Genomic DNA, 26,035 nt, shown 5'->3' with positions numbered 1-26,035 from the left:
ACGCTGCCTGGGCCTGATGGGAATTGTAGTCCAAAACATTTGGAGGATACTAGGTAACATAACACAACTACCTTGTATTGACTTTGACCATTGGTCCATCTAGCTCAGTACTATCAACATTGGCTGTCAGTGGTTCTCCAGGATTTTGTGGGATAACCAGCCTCATATAGCCAACATACTTAATTCTAATTATTGCATGGATGGGTTAATGCCATAGAGTAAGCTATCCTGCTTGGCTTAGGTAGGTCACTCACCCTCACCTTGGAAGCAAGGTAATCAAGCCTAGAGGCTAATCTGGTTGCTTCTACTTGACTGCTTCGCTCTTATAAGCCATTCTTCATTTTCTCTACCAGTAATTTAGGAACTTTTACCACTGTACCTAAGCCACGTTTTACTGTTATTCTGGATGCTGTATGGAATAGCTCAGTCAATTCCACTTTCAACTTCTCCCGAATGCTAGCCTTTGACTCCATTGCCTCACTGTCCCACTGACTTATTTGCCCCACAATTCCCTACTCCAGCCAGTCAACGTATCTGTTCTTCCTTTTGTGCTACTGAAGGACATGCCTAATTTTGTCCAACTTCAGTCTTCTCCTTCCCCTCTGCTGCATCAGTATGACCTACAACCATTCAACCAGTCCTTAGTGTCACTGGTGGAGGAAGGGGGGTGTGGTGGGTGCAGTCCGCCCCAGGTGTCATCCCTGAGGGGGGTGACATTGCTGTGCCGCCCCCCTGGGATGCTCGCCTCGCCCCTGCAGGCAGCTAGCCCCGTCCCTGGGTGCACAGCATGTGTGCTGCTCCGGGTGCTGGAGCAGCTAGCTCCGCCTCTGCTCAGTGTTCCCATTTCTCAGGATGGACCAATTGCATAAAGGTACCATATTAAATGTCCTGCTATTACCCATTTCATTCATTGCAGTTTCATTGTTTACTCACTGTGTACAAAACAAAGGGAGCAGAGGTCTTCAAACAATGAAATCTTGCAGCTTTTCTTTGTTGCTGTTGGCTTGAAAGCTGTTGTGATGACATTATTGCCAGTGCTGTGCTTATTCTAGCTTCAACAGCTTGCTACCTTTGCAAACAAGCTGCTTTCATATTTCCTGTTCTTCGACTTAATAAATTCATTGCTAGGAGCATAAAGAAGCATTTAGAACAATTAATGATGTGCCGGATATCTGCTTGGATATATTTGCATTGACATGCCCTTTCTCCTGGGATGCCTCTGCTTCTCTGGCTAATTATTGAACTTAATTAGAACAGCTGATGGGGGGGAGGGGACCCAAGTAGCAACCAGTCTTTTAAAGTGTGTCAGGCTTACTTAGAGGTAAAGTATTCATTAGCCTCAGTTTAGAGTCGGCAGAGGACATCACTAGTGTTAAGTTTCCCATGTGGCTCCCATCAGATTTAAATGCACACCATGTGCACTAGACTTTGTTACAACACATATATTAGTATAGTACACCAGCTGTGCACATGCCCAACCCATATATAAAACAGAGAGAGCACAACCATTACCAATGCACCCATCTTAATTTAAACATACAAGTTGATATAAGCCATCCAACTGTCCAGATAAGTATCTACACAAAATTGCCATTTAGAAGAATCATGTTCAAGTTTAGCTAGGGCAGTGAAGTCCTCAGACCATTGCACATTGGCAAGTGTTAATTGTTGGCAGACGTTTATTCTTTCAGGTTTGGAATATAAGTCTCCTGGCAACCATAAGGTATGTCATGTGCAAGCCACCTTCAACATAAGAAGCAGTCGCTAGCCAATGTTTTGAATAATAAACGCTGCATGCAGATGAACTGAGAAAAATGAGAAGTGCACATACTACATATATGTGAAGAGGCAATGCTTTACTTCTAAGATGGAGGGGAAATGGATTTCTCCAGTTTCTCCATAACCATTGATAATCAAGATGACTGTTAAAGCGGATAACATCAAGTTTGCTTCCCCCCCCCCACTTTTATCTGTCTGTGCCCACATGTGAATTGGAAATGTGAGGGTGGGAGGAGACACAAAGAAGCCAAAGTATAGGAAGCTGCCTTAAACAGAGTCAGATCATGGATCCATCTAGTGCAGTGTTATCTACACTGAGCAGCAGTGTTTCAGGAAGGGTACATTGCGTGGACAGGCGGAGTCCCCAGATCCTGAGCGGTCCCCTCCAGTCATGTGGAATAACGACTCAAGACAACGTGCTATGGGATTAAATTGGCCACAACTTTATAAAATTTCAAATGTGGGTAGACCTTCGCTCAGGCATTGGTCGTTCTCCCTCCCCAGTCCCCAGCCGGGGACCTAGGGAGCATCAGGGTTATCCAGTGGGGGGGGGATGGGCCAGCTCTGGAGAACATATGTTCAAGCAGAGATAGCTGCCCCCGTTACACCGCCGCCGCAGGGGAGAGCAATGACGACCTTTCGGCGTACGGTCAAAGCCTCCCTTCAGAAAACCCCTTTAACGGGGAACCCTGGTATCGCCGTCGCAAAGAGGAAGATGGACTAAAGGATTCCGCCCAAGGCCTGATACCGCCAAAGTTGTGACGTTTTGCTACGGGAAAGGCGAAACCTGCCAATGCAGGGAAATTCCTTTCTGGCCCTTTAACAGCGACCTTAACGTAGCAGCACCCGCATACCTGTGAAGAAAAGTTAACCTGCAAAATAAGACATTAACTGAGGGTGGGTAGGGTGGGAGAAGCTCTGGAGCCAAATGAGGATTCCCAGGTAAGATCCTCCCTCTATTGTGTGGGCAGGTAATTCCTCCCCTACCTGGCCTGGTCTCCTTGGCAACGCTTCCCCCAGGTGGGATTGGACAACTGACTGAGGTAAGCAGAGACCTCCAGGTATCCCACCTGAGGGAAGGCAAAGCCAAGCCTATGCTGATGGAGCCGCTCCAGATCCAGGGGCTGCGCGTGTCCACGCAAAGGGCACCCCCCGTTTTAAGCGGGGAGCGGTCATTCCCAGCCCTACCTGGAGATATTGAGGATTGAACCTAGGACCTTCTCCATGCATGCAGGATTCTTTCTCCCACAAAGCCCCAGACCATTTTGTAATTGCATATGTCCACTACTCCTTGTGTTTATGCCTTTGTTGTTGTTTAGTCATTTAGTCGTGTCCAACTCTTTGTGACCCCATGGACCAGAGCACGCCAGGCACTTCTGTCTTCCACTGCCTCCCGCGGTATGCCTACTGCTCTTTAAGTTTATCAAATCATACATGGCGTGGAGAAAGAACAGGGCTTCTCCTTTTCTCATAACACTAGAACTCATGGACACCCAGTGAAGCTGAAGGATGGAAGATTCATGACCTACAGAAGGAAGTACTGCTTCACATACCACTTGTTTCACTCACTCCCACAAGGAGGCAGTGATGGCCATCAACTTGGATGGCTTTAAAAGAGGATTGGACAAATCCATGGAGGAGAAGGCTATCTATGGCTACTAGCCATGATGGACATGTTCTGTCTTTGCAGTTGGAGACAGTGTGCCTCTTAATGCCAGTTGCTGGAAACCACAGAGGGAGAGTGCCTGTGGGTTTCCTAGAAGGCAACTGAGAGCAGGATGCTGGACTAGGTGGCCCATTGACTGAAATGTTAAAGAATGGAGCTGTGGGGGGGGTGTCCTGATTTATCAGTTCCTCTTGAAAGAGAACATCAAGCCATTTAGAACTCCAATCTCTGGGGAGATCTTTCAATGGGAAGAACTTCAGACATTCTCCCCTTAGCAAATTTGAAGGAGAGAGGCTGCATGAAACACTTATGTGGGTAAGGGCATGATGTGTGTTGCCCATATCAGCTATAAACTGGGTCTCATTGTTTTCACCATATAGGTGAATCAGCGGGGGGGGGGGGGCTTCCCCAAAGTTCCTGGCTTGGAAAATGAAAGATGTGTGAAAACCAAAGAATTGTAATGGCAACTATTCTGTAGTTTTATCTGTCTGTCTGGTTTTAATCTGCAATAATAGTCACCCATCTGAAATGCTGAGACCCATCGCGGTAATGGAAAGCTTTGCGTCTGATTTATTATAGCCTGAAATTAATTTAATCACAGTCCAATTCAGATCAGTCTGTGGCAATGAAGATGAACTACTTCTGGCTCAGTAGGCAGTAAGCTGATGTGCACAGTATACCCACTAGGCATGGCACTCTCTGCAAATACGCAGGCTAACTGTGAATGCTACAACATAACTTGTGTAGGGCATGCCTGGTACTTAATTTGTGCAATGGAGGAGGGTTTGAAGTCCAAATCCATCTTGAGGGCATGCCCTGATCTTGAAAGATGGGAATGGATTGTGAGTACCCATTGTTTTAGGAGAGGCATTCTAAACAATCTGTACATAGTGGTTGGCTAACCTATGGCCCTCTAGATTTTATTCAGCTCCAGATCGCATCAGCCCCAGGCATCATGGCCAATGGTCAGGTATGGTGGGAGTTGTAGCTCCAGTGCTCAGGTTGTGCTTGGGGGTTTCCTAGAGATATCTGGTTTGCTGCTATAGGAACAGGATGCTGGACTGGATGGGCCATTGGCCTGATTCAGCGCGTTCTTCCTATGCTCTTATGTTCGTTTTCATGTAATTTTACAGGACAATTCTGTGCATGTCTGTGCTGAAGTAAGTCCCATTGAGTTCAATGAGACTTACTTCCTGGTGTGTATAGATCTGCAGCATTACAACTAAATCTTATGCACGTCTATCTAATCTGTACATGCCAATAGGATTGCAATTCATGTTTGGGTTTTTTTGTTTCCACTAAATCAAAGCTCAACTTTGACTAGCAACAAGGCACTCTGACCCAAAAACAGAGTGGTTATCACCATGTCAGGAATATAGGTTATCACCATGTTAGAAAATAGACATAACAAATACAGAATTCCAAAGCATTTATCTCAAGTTACTAATCAAATGCATATTGAGCAAGATGGGTTTTCTGAAACATTCTTTAAAGAAACTTTTTCTGCAGAGGCTATTGTTTCCCATCCTGGTGGTTCTGTTGTTCTGACTCACCTTAAATCTGAGCTCTCCAAAGATTAGGTGACACAAGTTACTGTGAAATTATTGCTGTTTCCAGTAGATTAATGAAGAACTTAGTTATCTTCTTGTTACTGTGTAATCGTAACTGATATTTCACATGTAAGGTATAATTAAGCTGTCATGACTGAAGCTACTGAGGAGCACATGGGAGCTTTTTCTGACACCTTGCTTATTATTTGTGTTGCCTCCATTGTTCTTGGCGCCCTGTGACATGGCAGGATAGTCAAGCATCCCCATTGCTCTTATGTAACCATCCTCTAAAGAAGGAAAGAGTGCTGGTGGGCACATGGGATCCTGTCTTGCTCCTCCATTAGCAGGCAAACAAAACAAATTTATCCCCTATCCTTAACTGAGAGGGGTGCAGGACTGGGAAACCTGCCTGGATGCCTGTAGATGTCACAAATAAAATTTGGCTTGTGAAATGTAGACTAGAGGCTAAGCCCACTCAAATCAATGTGTTCATATTTATCATTGAAATCATTTTTGCCCTGCTTGTTTAACTGGAGAAAGGTGGAAGGACCCAGTGAGGCTTACAAATATCAGTGGAAGACACTGCATTGTGCAAGGTGCAGTCCCTCCAAATGTCCCTATTTTCCAGGGATGTCCCTGATTTAGAGCTGTCCCAGTTTCTGATTTGATCCTGGAATGTCCTGCTTTTCCTTAGGACGTCCATATTTTCATTAGATAAATTTTGGAGGATGTGGTGGGATGTCCCTATTTTCACTGGAGAAATGTTAGAAGGTATGGAGTTATCCAACCCCCGAGCCGGTTGAAGGCAACCCTGTATAGGGAAGGTTTTTTAAAATGTTTAATGTCTTATTATATTATTATATATGTTGGAAGCTGCCCAGAGAGGCTGGGGCAACCCAGTAAGATGGGTGGGGAATAAATAGTAAAATTATCATTATGGAATGGGATGTCCCTATTTTCATCAGAGAAATGTTGTAGGGTATGAAGGTGCCTGGTCATTGTCTTCTTCTTCTTTACAAAAAACCAATAGTTTATCCTTGTTTTTCTGAGAATATATGACATTTTGCAGCAGGCTTTTGGGAAATGAAGAAATAGCAATGGAGAGAAGGGGTAAAAGTTGCTTTATGCTTGCATGAAGCCTGTTCTATAAGTGTGTGATATGAAGTAAAACTACAATGAATGACTTTGTTCTCTCGATAGGTGACCTGTCTCCACGATTTCTTCGGTGACGATGATGTGTTTATTGCCTGTGGTCCAGAGAAATTCCGCTATGCACAGGATGACTTTTCTCTGGATGAAAATGGTAATATCAATCACACTGTTGTTGTACTATCTATAAATTTGTGTGTTGTAGGAGGCAGGGGTAAAATCTTTTTATACCTTTATCAGCTTGAAGTTGGACTGCCACAGGGCTTTTTATTTTAGATGTGTGGGTGTGAATGCATGTACCAGTAAATACTAAGGGTGTGTGTCACTTCTGTGACAAGGTAAACCAAGGTGATTTGGGGAAGTCTCATATTTCTGACTTGGATCATGCAGTTAACAAGGCATTTTGAGGTGTAGCAGGCACTCCCTAAGCTAAGAGTGACCCTGGTAGTTGAAAAATGTGCACAACCAAAACCCACCTGGAACAAAGGATGGTATTCAACCAAATAATTATGGCAGTAGAACTCGTTTTGCTTGCACAGAGGGACTCCCCCCCCCCATAGCACCCTACACAAATCTGCTTCAGAGGGTTGAGGGTAACCGCATAAAAGATTTAGTGAGCATGTGGCTAGAGGAGAAGGGGAGAAGATTCTGTTGCACAAGGATAAATCCTTGCCCTGATGGGATCTTCCCCTTGGTGCTGCTTTGAATACAACCCCAAGCTGACTCGGGAAAGTCCTAGAGCTCAAGAGGGCTAGGGGTGAATGTTTTGGGAGCTTCATTTTGATGGACAGGTCTAACTTTTAATCACATTTGTTTTCCTGGAGCATTCGAATAACAGTGACAATTTCATTTTGATTTTTGGTAGTGGGTAAAAACAATGGCTGGCAGTCAATGAAGTTTTACTCAGAGCAGAGCTACTGAAATTACTTGGCCTAACTTAGTCATGTTCATTAATTTAAGTGGGTCTACTCTGAGTAAAAACCACTGTATGTTTTTCCCCCCACATGGATCTATGCCTCTCATTCTGTAAATCAATGACAAATTCTTCATTATATCCCCAAAAATCTAAGGTTTGGTGGACAGAAACCCACATCCAGAAACCCTATTGGAGTAATAGGGTCATTTTGGTGTGTGACATTTTTCCTACCATGGGAAAGGTTTCATCCCCCCCCCCCCATTATTCCTATTGTACTAATACCCAAAAGGTAAAAGTCTTCCTTTGCTGAATAAGAACTGCAGCTACCATTTAAAAATTGGACAGGCTTCCTCTGCTGTCCAATGGAGTGACAATGCCTGCAAATGGCATCCTGTTCCACGAGAAAATGGAAAGTTATAGCTTTTATAAAATAATAATAATCAAAATATAAAAGTGCCCTATATGAAAACCATTGAATACATTTGCCTATACTTTGGCAGTCTCAATCCATTCTCAAGGTTCTGCTGTGCCTACAAATTTCATCCACTTCTGAGAAAATAAAAGGCTATAGCCATGTTTAGATTCCCTGTTATAGGAGGTGGGGGGCAGGGGACAGAGGACAGACACATCTTTGCTTTTAACAGACCTAAAAATTTGGTCCTGAATAACAAGTCAACTTGGAGGGATGCTGAATAGCTCTGAAACAGACTAGGCTGCTTCCCAAAGTTAGAAATATATTCAAATATTGTGGTGAGTGCACACCTCTAGAAAAGGTGTGCTTGAATTTTATACGCACAAGTGGTTGTTTTGCTGTCTGTGAGTTTTCAATATCCCCTCCCCACCAACACCAATTCGTCGTCCAATGTTAGTTAAAGCTTATGAATTGTCCACCTGGGTGTGGCTTGTCTCACTTTTAAACTTCACAGCATATCTCCCTTGTCCACTTTGAAATGCGTGAAGAACTGAGACAAGTGATCTCCTCCAGAGAAATTGTACATGTCTTATCCAAACTGCCTCTCCAAATGTTGCTTTAGCCAAAATCCATTGACAGCCTAAGAATCAGCAACCTCACCTCTTCCTTGAGAAATATTGCTAAAGCTCCTCTGTCTCCTCTTAAAAATCCTGTTTGGTTAAAGGTGAGGGCCAACATTGACTCTGAATTGTACTTTCGGAAAGGTTGTGATGGTAGCATTTGAGACGGGAAATTCTGACAGCCCAATTTTCTGTCTTATTTGTGCCATGGCTCACTCTGTGCTGGCCTCAAGCCACTGTTAGGAGGCAGACTTGATGCCTGTATTTCAAGTGAGAGGATAAAATAACCTCCTTTCAGAATATACTACTAACTGGGATGTACTTGCCTATGTAACTACGTACCAAATTTCAAATTCTCTTGTGGGGAAATGTGCTGCTACCATCGTTGATGAAACCCTAGTGTCTTCATAAATGCATAGATATCTGGAAATGCAGTCCATGAATGTAGATGTCTGGGTTTCCCACTGATTGAGCAGTTTACACATGTTAGCATCTAATGGGCAATGACAGATTTGCCACAAGGCAGAATAGGTGGTCTCATTAATGGTGCCAACATTATACACTTCACAGGAGCGGCAGGATCTGCCAGGAAATGTCATCTCATTATAGCCATATGGATGCATTTTGTATAAGATACTTAATCACTCCCATTAATTTTTTAAAATGTTGATTTGTCAGGTGCTTCAAATGCAGGATGCAGCACCCCAAGAACACTCTCTCTCTCTCTCTCTCCCTCCCTCCCTCTTTCTTTTTTGTAAACCAACGCTCTGTTGAATGAAATCTCTTAAACTCAGTAGAAGGCCCTATATAGCTCCTTATCCATCTTCCAAACTGAAAAGCAAATAACACTATGTAGAACAAGGAAATCTATGCAAGTTTAGCTTAAGTTGCATAATTAATACTGCTTGCAGCATTCAGCAAACTTGGCTGAGAGATGAATGGCAAAGGATTTCATCTGTCACACACACCCCCCCTTTTCCTGACATAGATCTTCAGTCATCCCTTCTTCCCTGGCATGGATGGGGGCACTATTTTGTGGTTCACCTCAGGTACCGGCCCTGATTGCTTTGAGCCCCTCAGTGGGCAGATCCAATGTTGCTGGTTTCTCAGCCCTCAGTTAATTATCAGCCAACTGGGAACCTGAGCAGGAAATGTGCAAGCCACCAGGACCATAACAGGGTCCAAGGGTCTCAAGTCATAATGCATGCTTATTATGCAAGCTCCAAAATGCATCCCAAGAAAACTGACTTGCCCCTTCTTCGCTACCTCCCAATCTAAAGTCTTTGCTAGTTTACCCATCATTTCCACTTGACTGAGATGGTTTTTTGGTGGGTGGAAGCCCTTGGTTTTCCTCCCACCCCTACACATACAAAAGTCTCACTCATTCTTTATGGAATCAGAACGTCTTCGTGAAACTTACATGTTGGCTTGGACCCAAGAGTCTTATGTATATTTTAGCAGTTCTCACAGCTCCAGGGAAGCTCTCTCTCTCTGTCTCTCTCAAGACAATTTGGAAAAGAAATCCTGACAGGGCAACTTGACAGGAAGCCCAGCCTGAGGTGTCTGAACCCAAAGAAGACTGGGCATTCTGCCAACCAGTGGAACATTTTGCTTGCAGGTGCTCAGAGCTCCCACATCTCTTTTCAGGTTCTTGGGAGATGCAAAAACTAGAAGCTGTTTATTGTGCATTATGTGTTGCTAGTTGGAGCCCCATTAAAATTCCAGTGTATTAGCTTTTATTATTAATTAATTAGATTTATATCTTTCCCTTCCTTACGAAAGAGCCCAGGGCAGCAAACAGACAAGCCATAAAACAGTTAAAACATCTAAAAAACAATTCCAATGCAGCTGCAGACTGGGAAAGATCTCTGCTTAAAAGGCTTGCTGAAAGAGAAAGGTCTTCTGTGGGCACCCAAAAGATGACATAGGTGCTGCCTGTCTGATACCCAAGGGAAGAGAATTATGAATGGTAGATGCTGTCACACTAAAGGCCTGATTCCTATATTGTACTATACAGACCTCCTGATAAGGTGGTATCTACAAGAGGCCCTCATCTGCAGACTTCAATGACTGATTGAGTATATAAGATGTGAGATTTTTTACAGATATCCTGATCCCATGCTATAGAGGGCTTTATACACCAGAAGCAGCACCTTGATTGCAGCCTGTTAGGTAGCTGACAGCAGTGTACATGAGAACGTGACTGTTTGAAACCACATCATCTTTGGCACATGCACACCCTCACACACCACACCATACCAGCTCTGCAGTCTGACTTGTGTGGGCCAAAAGGGCTTCAGACTCCCAGGCATCTTCTCTTCTGTCACCACAGCAGAGAGACCAAAGAGTTGAAAGTCTCTGCAGCCACTGGTTTGGCTGTTCTAAGTCATGCTGCCCCCTCCTAAGGCAATGTGGACTGTATTCAAGGCACCTGCAGCAACAAAATGCATCTCTCTCTAGACCTGGCATTAAAAAAGAAAAGAAAAGTCAGTAATAACAGATTCAACAACTAACAATTCACTTTCCTGACACCTAAAAAACTCTGTCTAATGATAGGGTCAGTCGTAGTAGCAAAAGCCAGAGCAGGCTACCTTGCTGCTGCACCCAGAATTATAGCAGTGAAGGAATAACTTCCTTAAACCAAACCCTGCCATCTTCAGGGGCAGACCTATGGCACAGGAAGAGGTAGCTGCAGCCTTGAGGTGCTGCTGCTGATGTGAGCTTCAGCCCATGTGTTATCAATAGAAAAGAGAAGCACCAGGCACCATCTACTCCTGTGTAAAAGCATTGAGACTGTGTCATCTTAGACCTTTGCCAGCCACACACATATTGTTCACAGTAGATAAAAAGCTTAAATGAATAGAGTCATGGATAAGAATGGAGGAGTAATCTGTTTTAAATGGGTTTATACCCACAATTTGGTGGTTCTGACTGGTCAAGCTTTGCCCACATGTTACAGCCTCTTGCATCAAGCCTCTTGTGCATGTTTATGAAAAAGCCCAACTAATTATATGCAAAGTTACACAAGCAAAAACTATGCATATGAAAAGAGTCAAGCCCCACACAGTACTATATTTCTGCAGTATAATTTCATAAGAATGAATACATGAGTATTTTTATACATTGTTGTCTGTATCTGTTTATGTGCTGGTTACTTTGGAAATATATTAATATAATATGCATATAATAATGTGAGCATTGTTTGTATTCTTTTAGCAGAAAGAGTAAAAATCAAGGAGCAGGATGAGTATTAGGGGGAGAAAACCCACATCTGTATGGATAGGCTCAACATCAAGATTTCAAGAAAATTTCACTCCTTATCTCAGTCCAAGCTTTCCTTTTCAGTTGCTTGCTTAGTTGTTTGTTTGGGGTCCCCCTCCCTTCAAATAAATTCCTAAGGCTGCTAAACCCCCAACAGAAATACAATTAAAATATACAAGACTCTACATGTTTTTAATTAGTAAGGTTGGGCACTTGAACCCCTAGTGCCTAACATTTATTGTTAGTGTATCATATATAATTAATATTCATGCCATTCCATCCAATTTTGGTATATAAATACAAATCAGGCATTTAGAAACATAAAGACTTTAGAAACTAAAGGACATCTTTTGATCTTCCCATTCTTCAAAACGAGTAAGGTCTTTGGGGTAAGGAGAAGATGCTCTGTGTTACAAATTCATATTGGGCACAGAGAAATGATACTTCCATTTTGGATGGATTGGGTGGATAGGCAGATGAATAGAAAGATAAATGCTGTTTTGAGAGGTTCAGTAGTGATGGCTAACTGGTGTTGGTCCCCAGCATTCTGAAGTACATATTGGAGTTCTGCGAGAATTGGGTTGCCCCAGTGTTGCCCGGGTGTTTGATAGGGCCCATCTGCACTATACATTTAAGACAGTATCATTCCACATTAAGCAGTCACTGCTTCCTTACAAAGTATCTGGGAATTGGGGCTGTGTGAGTGGGATAAGGGTCTCCTAATGACTTTCAGCATAATGAACAAACTACAGTTCACTGGACCCTTTGGGAAAACAATGACTGTCTAAAGTGATAGGGTTGTGCTTTTGATGTATAGTGCAGATGGGGCTATAATATGCATCCAAGCTCCTATACAGGCATTAGAGTCTCTGAATTGGACCATGCCCTTGCCATCCTCCTTTCTCAGGCTTTATTTCACAGCTCAGCAGCTAGAGTTGATATGTCTGTGGTGCCTGATGTCCTGCAGATGCATGTCTCTTACTGTGATGGCTTTTGTCATGATGACATGAGTAATTCTGCTTGCCTGACTGGAGGATAGCTGACAATGTGAGGGACATCGGCTGCTGCCTGATGTGATGTCCTGATGCTTGACAAGGCAAAGTATTCTCCATCTCATATTTCTCTCCTGCATTCACCTCCCTGCTTCTGTGCCTCTGAGCTCCTTTGAAAAAAAGGTTATTCCATCTCTTTTAAATCTATTCATCTTGGCAGTGTCTTAGGGCTCCCCAGCAAGCCTGACTCTTGGAGACTGTTATAATCTTGCTTTCTGCCTCTCCAACCCCCATGCCTAGCTCTGATGGTGCGGTTCTGCATATACTGGCATTTTCCATGGTGACATTTCATTATAATACCATCTCAGAAGACGTCATATTGTTGTCGTCCCCCCACACTAATTGTAAGGAAACTTGGGGAATTTTATTGCCAACCTCGGTTCTGATGTGTGTGTGTGTGTATCTTCTCTAGTTTTCAGTTTTAAAAAATGCATGTAACGAACAATCTCCATATACCCTCACCACCCAAGGAACATTCCATGCATATACAAAGCAAATGAAGACTGTATCAAGCAGATTATAATTAACTATAGTAGTTAAGGGTCTTTTACTCTTCATCTTAACACACTGCCCCAGAGTGAACCATTGGTAGCTGGTGGACGGGTGGGACAACATTCTTCTTTCCAGATTTAATAAAGCTAGCCTCAGAACAGGTTGTACCACTTGTCTTGTAATGGAAGGAATTTCTTCAAAGACTAATTTTCAAAATAATTGTGCAGGTTTGCATTCCCACCGCATATGGATGTATTAGCCTATCTGCTGACATCCTCTCCAAGATAACGCTTAATAATAATAATAATAATAATAATAATAATAATTGTATGCCACCCATCTGACTGGGTTGCCCCAGCCACTCTGGGCAGCTCTCAACAGAGTATTAAAAACACGGTAAAACATCATACATTAAGAACTTCCCTAAACAGGGCTGCCTTCTAAAAGTCAAATACAGTGGTACCTCGGGTTCCGAACTTAATTCGTTCCAGAGGTCTGTTCTTAACCCGAAACCATTCTTAACCTGAGACGGGCTTTCACTAATGGGGCCTCCTGCTACTGCCAGTGTGCAATTTCCGTTCTCATCCTGGGGCAAAGTTTGCAACCTGAGGTACTACTTGCGGTTTAGCGGAGTTCCACAGGGTGGGTGCTACTATTGAGAATGCCCTCTGCCTGGTTCCCCACAACCTCTCTTCTCGCAGTGAGGGAACTGCCAGGAGGCCCCTGGAGCTGGACCTCAATGTCCCGGCTGAACAACATTGGTGGAGACAGGTGTGTAGTCTCATCTGTGAATTGTTTTAAAACCACTTTCTCTCATTTTAGCTAAATCTGACATAAAAGGTCCTCCCCCCGTTTTCGCCATACTGTGTTATCAATTTCACGATATAGATCTGATTCACAAATAGATTTTTATGAAATCAGATCCCTGTCATTACATCACAGGTAATCTTTTAGATACTGGATAGCAACCTTTTTGATTCTATGTATAATTTAAAGTCAGTTGTTCAATAACATTTAAGGGTCTGGTGGCTTGAGATAATACTGCTGGGTTAGCAAGGAAATGTATAATTTGATGTATGGACAGTGAACTGATTTCAAGGTCACCAAATTGTATCATTTTCTGCACTCCAGTAAGAGGTTTCATTCCCTTATACAGGTCTCTTTTTGTGTATAGTCCCTTTCGTTTCCAGCCTTTGAAATGTGTTTCTCTAGAACTGTTACAAAATGAATAATTGTACACATTACTGGGGCCAAATTTTTGGATCTTGAGGTTCAAACTTGTAAGTCTGCTAAAGAAAAGGGACTCAGTATATTGTTGAGGACAATAGACTGGTAAGTTAAATAGGGTAAGGTCTCAGCTCTATTTCTATAAAAACAGATTATTGTTTCATTATTACATGCGCAGGATCATGACCATAATAAATTTGGGGTCCCAAGTCCTCCCATATGTGTTGATTTATTTAAATTGGATTCTGCCATCTTGGTTTTTTGCTTTGCTGTATAAAGTTAATTGAGTTAAATTCTGTTTGTTTGTTTTTTAATAATAATTATGGATTTGATCAGGGCATCAAAATTCTTTTTCTTGCAGAAATATTCTGTAGGGATCTTCTTTTTTTTATATAAAGTGCATTGGAAGGGAGTTAGCAGAAAACACACCCTCCACAAGAGAAAGAAAGAAAAAATCCCAGCTACCTCAAACAGCAGCAACAAACATCATCATTTCATTTTGGCATTATTATTCATCATTCCATTTTGGCAAGCATCCCAGCGGGGCCATGACACCTGGGGTGGACCGCACCCACCGCACACCCTTTCCTCTGCCAATGCCCACAGGCTTAGATTCTAATAAATAAAAATACATCACACAAGGGGAAAGGGGCAAGGAGGGAAGAGAATAAAAGCAAAAAAAACCTTAAACCCCCATGTTTAGACAGCTGTTCCTATCTCTCCCACTGAGGCAGCCTGACAAAATGGCTGCCCTCAGATGACAGTGGAGGGAGAGAAGGCCTAACGGAGCTGGCCTGTCGCAGCTCTGCTTCTCAGCTCTCCCAGTGGCTGCCCTTGATTGGCAGTCTCCTTTACCCATAAAATAAATAAATGGAGATCCCACTCTCACATATACACACTGACTCACCCACCTACCCACCCCTTGAGCCCTAAATTAGTTATGCAATTTCTATTCTCCCAATCAATCAATGCTATTATGAACATCTACTGATGTTTCTTAAGGGAAGAAATTACGGCCTTGTGCTTTAGAGCAAGATCTACAGCCCCACTTGCAGTTTTAATTATTTCCTTCATTGCTACAGTGAGGCCTCTACTCTCAAAGCAGTAGCTACATTCTGCCACTCCTCCCTAAGTTCCTTTAAATATTCCTGTAAAAGCTCAGCAGTTGGAGCTAATTCCTTCTCAGGCGTGGTTTGATTTTCTTGCTATTGCAGGCCACTCTCCATTCACTGCTGGCCTGAAATTTTTAGATTAGCTGATCACAATGGGAAATAGGACTTTTTTCTCTTTCTCACCTCCAAGGCTCTGAAGCATTGTTTTCTTATGCTAAATCTGCAATAGCACACTGAGGGCTGATTAAGGTTGAAAAGTATTTTAATTTGGTGGCGTGAGTGGGATTAGATAATCTAAACCACCATTTTATGTGATGATATCATCACACACACCCCTTGGGTGTATAAGATTACTTTGTTCCCAGCTCAGACCTTGCAATCCGAATTGTGGGTTTGCTGCAGAATCTGTAGGTTAAATATCTGCATAGTTATATGCAATATGTTGTTTGGGATTAGATAGTGCCAGGAATGATCTCATAGTAATTAGACCAGGTTTTCCAGGAGAAAGTGTTGGGGCAAAGGGAAAACTGCTTGGGCCCTAGCAAGTATGAGACAAGTGGGAAACCACTTGAGCCCGTGCTTTCTAAGACAAGTGGAAGTATGGTCAAGCCATTAGACAAGGATTGCTAAGAAGTGGGGGAGGCATGGCTCCACCACCACCAGGATGGATATACTTCCTTTCCTGCGAGGAAGTCTGGATGTGTCAGAGGGCTGGAAGTTCCTGTTAAACCTGCAGCTGCTGTCCATAAACCAAGTAAGCACTGGTCAAGAAGAATCAACTCCAGAACTCTCCAGGAGTCCAGGGAGATGGAAGAGAGCAGAAACAAGAGATTGGGGAAAGAAGAGGAAAATTCAGGTTGATTTAATTGACATTGGCTCTCTAAGGTTTCAGGCAGAAATCTTTCCTACCTGAGGATTCCAGGGACCTTTCAAATGCAGATCATGTGCACTACTGCTGAACTATATAGGCCTCCCTCAATGTATAATTGTAATGCCATGCTTAAAAACAACAACAGCATACTACCATCTCTCTAGGTCAGGCTTGCTCAAACTCTGCCCTCCAGATGTTTTTGGCCTACAAATCCCATGATACATAGCTAGCAGGACCAGTGGTCAGGAATGATGAGAACTGTAGTCTCAAAACATCTGGAGGGCCGAGTTTGAGGAAGCCTGCTCTAGCTGCTGCAGATATGTAAGACACTTAACGGATCAATGCAATCACTTACTTTGGTTTTGTATGTTGTTTATCAGAGTGCCGGGTAATGAAAAGCAACCCTCCAACTACTCCAGGCAGCAAGTCCTCCCCAACACCTCAGAAGAGCTCTGCAAAGAGTCCAGCTCCTGTGCGCCGGAGCAAATCCCCAGCTGATTCAGGTAACCATCAGGATGGTGAGTGACACTTCTTTTCCCAGCAGATAAATGTTGGCTCCACCTGGATCTGGGTGATAAGTTAGCATCAGGGTCATTGAGTCATACATTTCTCACTCATGTGTCACACAGGGCTGGCAACAGGAGCTTTGTGTCTTTAGGCATCTGACAAGGTCCATAACCTGGCAGAGATTGTCTAGAGAACTGGACCTGCCTGCCTGTTGTTGCTCCTCCTCATCACCACAGTCACTTGGCTGCCTTTTGCCAAATCCTGACTCTTCATCGCCAACTCAGAGCAGGGATGCGTGTTTCTCATTTTTCCGAGGTTGCTCAGGAACGCTTGTTGAAAGCTCATTGAAAATCTGAGCACACTTTATCAACTGAATCACCTTTTTCTGTTTACTTGTTGACATTCTTCAAAGAACTCTAATAGGTTTGTGAGACAGGACTTGCTCTTGCAGAAGCCATGCTGGCTCTGCTTCAGTGAGGTTTGCTCTTCTATGTGATACAAACACACACACACACACACACACACACACACACACAAAATTTCTACCAGTTTTCCTGGGACAGTCATTTAGCTAATCAGCCTGTTATTCCCAGGATCCTGATTCCCAGGAGGCTGACCTAAGGGACAAGTTACATAATTTTGTTTGAAGACCAGCAATTGCACATATGATGATGATGATGATGATGATGATGATGATGATGATTTTAGAACTCTTGGGTGGATGCCATCAGGACCCAGTGATTTACCAGTTTTTATTTTGCCTATTAGGCCTAGAACTTCATCTCTCATCACTGGTATCTGTCTTAGTTCCCCAGCCTCGCCTCCTGTAAAGGTTCTTCAGGCAAGAATATACACAATTTTTGCTCAGGACACCTAACAGAAAGAAAATAAAATATAATAAAAATCCAGCAAAACAGTAACATGCAAAAATAAAAAGATGTGGAAATTTGAGAGTAAAGCCTATTACTAAAAATATATAAATTCAAACTCAGATCTATGAATGGCCCATTTCTTGACTAACAATGCTTACAAATAAAATCAAGTCTTCATTAGCCAGAACATCCATTTTGACTTGCCCAACATGTTTCACCCTATGGATGTCTTTAGCGGCTCATATACACTAATTTTTTTTTTTATCTTTTTAAAATAAAGAGTTCCACAAATTCATCAGGGCAGTTGATTAGCCCTAAGATCACTTCAGTGCCCTACAATTTAACCTACACATAAACACAAAATCTAAGACCATAAGAAGACCCTGGCTGCTGAATCAGGCCAAACACCCAACTAGTCCAGCATCCTTTTCTCACAGTGGCCAACCAGTTGCCTCTGCAGGAAGACCACAGGCAGGATCTGAGTGCAAAGAGTGCTCTCTCCCCACTTAGCAGTTCTCAGCAACTGGTTTTAGAGGCATGCTGCTGCTTCTGACCGTGGAAGGAGAACATAGCCATTGTTGCTTGAAGGCATTGACAGCCTTATCCGCCATGAATCCGCCTAATCCGTTTTTAAGCCATCCACTACCTCTTGTGGTAGTGAATGCCCTGTGGGAAAGACAACTTTTTTCTATCTTGAATCTGCCCCCTCAAGGCACTGGCATTCTGCTAGTTCGTATGAAACAGCAATGTTTGGTTTGGGGGTTTGCTTTTTTCTTTTCTTTTTTACGTGAATGACAAATAGGCTAAGTAAGTTTTGATTTCTAACAAATTGGAAGAGACACATGAGAAGAGAAAAAATGGTGCTGAATAAGGACACCATGAATAAAACATTATCTGGCCTGATTTTTGTGTGATGCTTATCTATTTTATTTGGTTGAAACAGCATATTCCTGAAACTTTTCATCTGTGACATGCCTTGACAACTTATTCCTCACCCTTACATGTTACAGTCATTTGGTCTTTTGTTTGACCCAGACGTCTTTTCCAAAACCTAACGAAAAAAGAATATTAGGCTGGAAATAAGCTCAGCTTGATGAGTGCAAAACATCTGAATCTTTGCATATCTTTCCTGGTTTTTGCTTGCATAAGAAACAGAGTGTCTAGGTGAATTTATTTGTTCAATGTTTCTGCCACCCCCGTGATAATCTATACCAGCACTAGTGATACTTGCTATATTCATGCCAGTGACTGAAATTTTAAGACTGGTAATGACATCAGACATATTATTTATAGAGAAGTCACAGCTGTTTCTTCACCTGCAGGAGAAAAAAGCCCCTCAGCTTCTATCCAGTTTTGCAGCTTGTATGATAGTTTTGCATTGTACATGGATGCTGTCAGTTATTATTATTATTACGACCACCATCATCAACCTTTCAGCATTTGCATGCTGCCTTTTCAGGACTAGCCCTCCAATAGCCGTTCACAGCCTACTAAACCAAAAATGCATCACAAAACATCTAGGGTAGTCAGTAATGCATTGCTAAATTTATATTGCACAGCACTTAGATATTAAGTGATTTATAAATATTTATAAATAAAACAAATGGGATGAAGGGGAAGAAGGATTTGCACTGAATTTGCACAGGTTAATTTATACAAAGATGCAAGCGTAAAATGCAAAGATATAATTGAATATAATATGTACAGATGTAAAGATGCAATCCATTTCACCACAGTGGGGGCAGAGTGTGACCTGGTGGCTTGTGCGCCTAATTAGTCTGCTGTCCAGCTGCTTACTGTGGATGGGCAACTTCAAGGCCCCTCCCCTCTTCTTTCCCTTCTTTCTTTTCAATCCAGGCTTGGACCTGGCAGCCCTTCCAATAGAGGACTGCCCTCTTTAAAGTAAGCCACTTGACCACAGTATACCAATCCACAATCTCTACTGTAACAATAGATCATCAAAGACCCCAATAGACTGAAACAAGTGTTACCTGCAACATCAAGTTATAGCATGGATTGCTGCAGAGCTACTACATATCCCTTTCCTGGATACTCCATTCCATTAATCTGGCCCCTCCCTCTTATGCTTTTAGTGGGCTCCAATCCCTTTTAACAGTACATGAGGACCTAATGTAAGAAGCAATTACTTACCCAAAGCATTCACAAGTGATCAGCTGCACTGTGGATTATGAGAAACAGGGAAATGTTCTAATAGAGAAGCTTGGAGTCTTTAAAATGAGATTTCATAAGGTTGCTTTCAAGCAGTGTTATTTATTCCCACTTCCAAGTTTTATTTGAACCATAATGACCTATTCATTTTGCTATTATTTCATGCATCAGTCTGAAGTCACACCCAGATATGATCAAAGCTTGCTTCTTAGCCAGCCCTGCAAAAAACAAACATAGCATCATTCAGTTAGATGTATTTTTCATCCCAATATATATCAGTACTAAAATATAGTTTACAGAGAAGTTTAAATGTATGATTTATTGGTGGCAGAGTGTTGCATCCTACTAGGATTTAATCAGATCAGACCCTTTAAAATGAATGGTCCTATGTTGGTCATGTCTATTAATTTCAATGGGTCTATCAAAAACATTTTTTTTTTAAATGCCCGTGCAGATTTTCATTACAGCAAATAACAAACCAATCAAGAATTGTAACTATACTGTGACAAAGGGAGATTTCTTTCAAGGCTCAACCTAGATCAGGTCTTCTCAAAGATGTTGTAAGAGACACCCCCAAATAAAAAGAGAGAGAGAGCAAAGACTCCCCAAGTGTAACCAAAATGACACCATTAGGAAAATTAATCATTTTCTATAATGAAGTTCAATACAAAGGAAGGCCTCAAACGCCCTACTTTTAATAAAGCTAATGTATCTAATTAGACGTAGGGGAGGCAAAAAGAAGCTAGAACTACTTTCAAAAACAGTGGAATCATTTTGCAACCAAGACGTAACCAAAATATAAACTGAATTTTATTCTCCTTTCAATAAAATATGTAAATTGTCCCAAATACTACAAATAATACACTTTCTTATTTGATCCATAGTCGAACACTTCTGTAAAATATTGCTACATACGTACACTTTCATCTCCAAGCGGTGAGAGGTTTTATTGGTCTGCATACCACAGGTTTGGTTTCCTCATTTTCTGGGAAAGCCCATGTCATTGTATAAAATCCTCATCGGCTTTCTAGAAAGGACAGTCAGGGAGATTGTGGAGTTCAGGGAATGAGGGCAAATATAAAGAAAACACACACACAACACATCATCAAGTACCTCATAGCATGTCCAAAGCAGGAATAAATAATTCCACTTTCGTTGTGGGCAGAGAATTTTACAAAAATTAGGGGGTTTTTTTTTAGCTCAGCACTAGTTTGTACTAATTGGTCTTTGCAGTTGACTTTCCAACCTCAGCTTCCTAGCTATATCAAACCTTCGTTGTTTGATGTGGAGGATTCCATGTTGCTTTAAGGCCAATTAACATTCCCATGCCCTTTGCAAGTACCAGGGGGAAGATCCATAGGACATTGATTTTAAATTAAAACATGACCTTCTCATGCTAGTGTCTAGCAGGCTGAGCCTGAATGGGGAAGGCACGATCTTCTAGCCAATGAGAATCTGGATGGGTGCTTCTCATTCATTGCTTCCCTAAAGGCCTGCAGAGAAAGGGATGCATTTTCACAAGACTGCAAGATCTAGCAAAACATCCACAGAATGCCAGCCTGGCTTGATCTTTTGAATGTTTACCAAGAATCCTTATTACAAGTGGATCTATTGCGGTCTGGATAGTCTGTAAAGGAGACTTCTAGATTATTACTTAATGCTCTGGTCTGTATATAATGTAGCAAATATTGCATTGTTTGCCTGCCCTCATCCCATATTTGCCTCCCCGCCCCCCATTTTATGTTCTCTACAACAACTCTATGAGGCAGGTTAACGTGAGCGTTTTTAACCCAAGATCAACAGGTGAGCTTCTTATTGCAAATATGACAGAAAGGAAAGAAAGAATGAAAGATCCACTCACATTAACAATAAGAATAATCCACCAATCCTAATTTAAGCATATATATAAATATAGGCAGTCCATACATATACATTGCTGTTATAGCACATGTGATAGAAAGAAGAGAGTTTCTTCGTAGACTTAATCCCACTTCTCTCAGAGCTGGTAAACCTGTATTTATAGTTTAGGAAGCCAAGTTGAGAACATGTTGGGGATTTTCCTTGAACCAGTACATTCAGGGCACATGGAACCTCACCCCAAAGAAAAATAGGAACTATTGTTTGTTTAGGATGATGGGAGCTTTAGCTCTTATGAGTTCCCCGGATTATGTGGGTGAAGCCATGTGCTTTGAATGTATGATGTGGATGTGACTCAAGCCAGACCTTTGGTCCGCCCAGTTCAATATTGTATCTACATTGACTGGCAAGAGCAGTTTAGGGTTTCAGGTAACAGTTTTTCCCAACTCAACATAGGTATATCAAGGATTGAAACTGGGGCCTTCTGTGTGTAAAGCACGTGCTCTGCCACTGAGCTACAACTTTATCTATAGATAGTACCTTACGTGACTGAATACTTCTCCGTACAAATGCATATACAGTGGTACCTCGGGTTACATACGCTTCAGGTTACAGACTCCACTAACCCAGAAATATTACCTCGGGTTAAAAACTTTGCTTCAGGATGAGAACAGAAATCGTGCTCCGGCGGCAGCGGGAGGCCCCATTAGCTAAAGTGGTGCTTCAGGTTAAGAACAGTTTCAGGTTAAGAACGGACCTCCGGAACGAATTAAGTACTTAACCCGAGGTACCACTGTATAAATAAATCTATGCACATAGAAAACTAGCTAGGGCAGAACTCTTTGCCTGACACCCAGCTTTCAGTATGCAGGGATTTTTAAAAATAGATTTATTTTTTGGTACAGTCGTATGCTGGTTGCCGAACACCCTGGAACTCGGACGTTTTGGCTCCCGAATGCCGCAAACCCGGAAGTGATTGTTCTGGTTTGCGAATGTTCTTTTGGAACCCGAACATCTGATGGGGCTTCTGATTGGCTGTAGGAGCTTCCTGTAGCCAATCAGAAGCCACAATTTGGTTTTCGAATGTTTTGGAAGTCAAACAGACTTCCAGAACAGATTCCATTCAACTTCCAAGGTATGACTGTATACAGAACTATTGATTTGTATGTGCTGCTGAGTTGCCACCTAAAGAGGTACCACTAGGATACAGGTTTACCATCTTACTGAGGACAAGATATGTTGGCAAGAATTGGGGACAAAGAGAAAGAATTGCTGTTCAACTCCAGGTGGGACAAAATACATTGATGTGTTCACCAAGTTATAGATAAGTAAAAAGGGGAGGGGAAACTGCTAAGGTTATCTGCTAATGACATATAAAGATTTTCTATGGAAGATCTACTGGCCTGGATTTTCCCCCCTTTTGTGGAACAATACCTTTTTGTGACTTTGCAAAAGTGCATTGTGCTGATGAAAGTTAAAGAAGTGTTAAAGTGCAAATTTAAAGTGCACAATTTTCAGCTCCAATCTTGTATTTCTTTGGAAGGAAAGGAAGGATTTAAATTCAATAAATAAAAATAATTCAATCAAAACTATTTCAAACTCAGCATTTCCTATCCTTCTTGCAGCACCTAAGTCATGTTTTCAAAAACATGACCTGTTACTTGCAAAGCAAAAGATGTGTAGACAAACAGACAGATACCTCAACTGTGAGGTTGGAAAAGAAACTTCATCTGAACCAGCAAATCATGATTTAAAAGTTCTATTTTGGAATTATGCTTCTTAAACTGGAACGTTTCAATGGGAAACTGAATAGGCATTAAAATATATATATTGTCTTTGTTCATTGCTGCTTTCTCCTTTGCTTTGTACAGCCAATGGAACATCAAGCAGCCAACTGTCCACACCCAAATCAAAGCAGTCTCCAATCTCCACACCCACCAGCCCAGGAAGCCTCCGTAAGCACAAGGTATTACGTTTCTTATACCTTACTAAACCTCCTACATGATTATTACCTGCCTGCACCACTGAAAGAGTTTGTGAGCGCGGGAGGAGTACCTGGACTGCTGCACTGGAAATAGCCAGATGGTGGTAAGGCCGTCACTGGCTCAGCTGCAGTCTAGTAACTATAAAGGATCTCTATGCTTGATTCTGCATGGGGCTGACATTTTGGTTGGTGGTGCAATCAACTGTTAGGGCTCACCCACTCTTCTGTGCTGGTTTCCCCTGGGGAAACCTGATCTTCAGTGCTGAATTGGAGCAAATTGGGTTTTCTGCAGATTGATGTTTGCTCCAATTTAGCACTTAAGAGTGAGTTCTCTGGGGGAAAGCAGCAAGGAAAAGGCAAAACCACTTGAAGCCATGCCTAGAAAGCACAGGACAAGTGGGAAACAGCTCAGACTTGTGCTTTCTAGGCATGAGGAAAGTGGAAGTGGATGCAGAATTCCTATTGCGCCATGCTGTCCAGGCACAGACCCACTCTTTAAACCTCTGTGTCCAAGTGTGGGTTTTTTGTCCAGGCTCTGTGTTTTACCATTGAATTGGAGCAAATGGCAATGCATAGAAAACCCAATTGCCGTTTGCTTCGATTCGGTGGCAAAACATGGATTCTTCCAGGGAAACTGCTGGGACAAAAAACCAAAACAAAACTGTTTGGACATGGAGCTTTGAAGCCTGGGGCTGTGCCTAGAAATGCAACACAAAAGGAAGTCTGAATGAGTCATTAGTCTCAGCTGTCCATCTACATTTTAGCAAGAATAGTGTATTGACCTTCCAGGATTGTTGTAAAATGTAAGGCTTACTGAAATCCTTTGAAAACAAACATACAGTGTGTGTGTGTGTGTGTGTGTGTGTGTGTGTGTGTGTACACATACATGTGTTTGTGTATTATATCTTATGTTTTCAAATATAAGTATCTATAGATATACTTATAAAAATGATTGTCATTCTGGAAAGTACATTCTTTCATCTTCATTATATGTACAATAGATATAGTCATCTGTTGTATTTCTTGGGTGAGCAGGAAATAAGGCATATTGTATCATGAAAGCTGAAATGAATGGAAAGTGTTGATTGATTAAGAATAGAGACTTTGTATGTTGTGATCATAGTCACTTTCTACTCCAGACAATGGCCTAAGAATACCCTCATCATTGTTGTGGCATTCCGCCCCCCAAGCCCCCAAACCATGGAAATTGTTGCCAGTTATTACTGCAAATGATTTCCATTGATTTGGGATGAGCAAACATCCCACCTCAGGAAATCTCCTTCATAAATTATCCAGATTAATAAACTTGATTAATTTCCAAAACATCCTCTCCAGACCTCTGGACCAATTTAGATTATTCTAAATAGCTAATCTGGATACGTTTCGTATTTGACCAGAGGTGAAATGGACCCATGAGGGTAGACTTCCTAAATACAGGCTTTAATTACAGGTTTGTTGCAATTTCCTGACTTCTCTTTCTCTGACTCGTTAACACTCTATTTCTCCACATGAATGCTTGCAGGGACCGAAAAAGTATTGTGCAAACCAGCCCTTAATAAGGACAGTCAGTCAGCAGGAGCTTTCAGAGATGGTAGTTTACATCAAAAAAAATTTCGAATCCTAATTGTGTGTGTTTCCTCTGCCCAGATTTTTCCCACTGTATATTTTCTATAGGAACTTTCTGCTGCCATCATAATGAGATACAGCCAAGTGAGACCCTGGTGAACCTCTACAATGTCTTCTTAAGATCAGTGAAAAGGACGACAGTTCAAGGGCAATAAAAGTTCCTTTGAGCAAGTGATGCTTATACATGAATCTAAAGGAACTGAAATGAATGTGATGGTTCTATGTATTAACTGCATCCATCGCTAATGATGATTTTGTTCAACGTTCCTGGGGCTTCATTTGAATGGTGGCTTTGATTGAAACTATAGCAGAAATATGTTCTGAAACACAGTACCACAAGCTCCCTCTGCTCACCAATGAAACCAAAAGTAAAGGTCTTAGGTCCTAAACCTATTCATTCCCCACATTTCATCATCATTCCGTCCACATAGCATTTCATTTTTTCACCTGTCTGTTTAACTTTCTGGAAGGTGTAGATTTTCAAGGAAAGATCAGCATCAGAAAGGCTATGAAAAAGGGAGGTACTCCAACTATGCCACCTGTAGGCTGTAGTGGACCATGGTGGAGGAGGTGCTGTTACCAGCTTACAGAAGGTTTTGGATAACTGGGATGAGGTTTGGGTTCTTTAAATGCATTCGTTGAAGATTTAACAATACAGTATCAGGGGCAGACCTTAGTTATATGAAGCCCTGCAGGAGGCCAATTGTTGCCGTCCCCACAGCCCTTACAACGCCAGTTTAAGTGCTTGCCCAGCTTTGGGAAGGAGGAAGGAGGACTCTAGGACCCTGTCCAAGCCGCTTCACACCTGAATGGTCAGGAGGTTGTGGACTCTCTTTGCATGGAGGTTTTAAAGCAGATGTTGGATAGCCATCTGTCATGGATGGTTTAGTTGAGATTTCTGCATTGCAGGGGT

At 42.1% G+C, this 26,035-nt stretch overlaps 1 protein-coding gene across 3 annotated transcripts in view; it reads left to right on the top strand.

Moving 5' to 3' along the window:
• The window catches only part of DCX (doublecortin), a 109,638-nt gene that overhangs the window by 70,911 nt on the left and 12,692 nt on the right, over window positions 1–26,035 (top strand). For 2 of the 3 annotated variants that reach the window (XR_014543699.1, XM_083596075.1), the window contains exons 4-6: window positions 6,196–6,298; window positions 16,488–16,625; window positions 23,384–23,478. Coding sequence is in view for 2 of the 3 variants with exons in the window: in XM_083596075.1 (XP_083452201.1) it covers window positions 6,196–6,298; window positions 16,488–16,625; window positions 23,384–23,478 (336 nt within the window). In the remaining variant the exon portion in view is untranslated. The remainder of the gene's footprint in view (window positions 1–6,195; window positions 6,299–16,487; window positions 16,626–23,383; window positions 23,479–26,035) is intronic. The other variant, XM_083596076.1, reaches the window with a different exon arrangement.

Source organism: Podarcis filfolensis (assembly GCF_964270895.1).
Source record: "Podarcis filfolensis genome assembly, chromosome: Z".
In the NCBI taxonomy this organism is placed as follows: domain Eukaryota; kingdom Metazoa; phylum Chordata; class Lepidosauria; order Squamata; family Lacertidae; genus Podarcis; species Podarcis filfolensis.
Note: the sequence above shows the minus strand (reverse complement) of the source record. Positions and strands in the feature narration are given on the sequence as shown.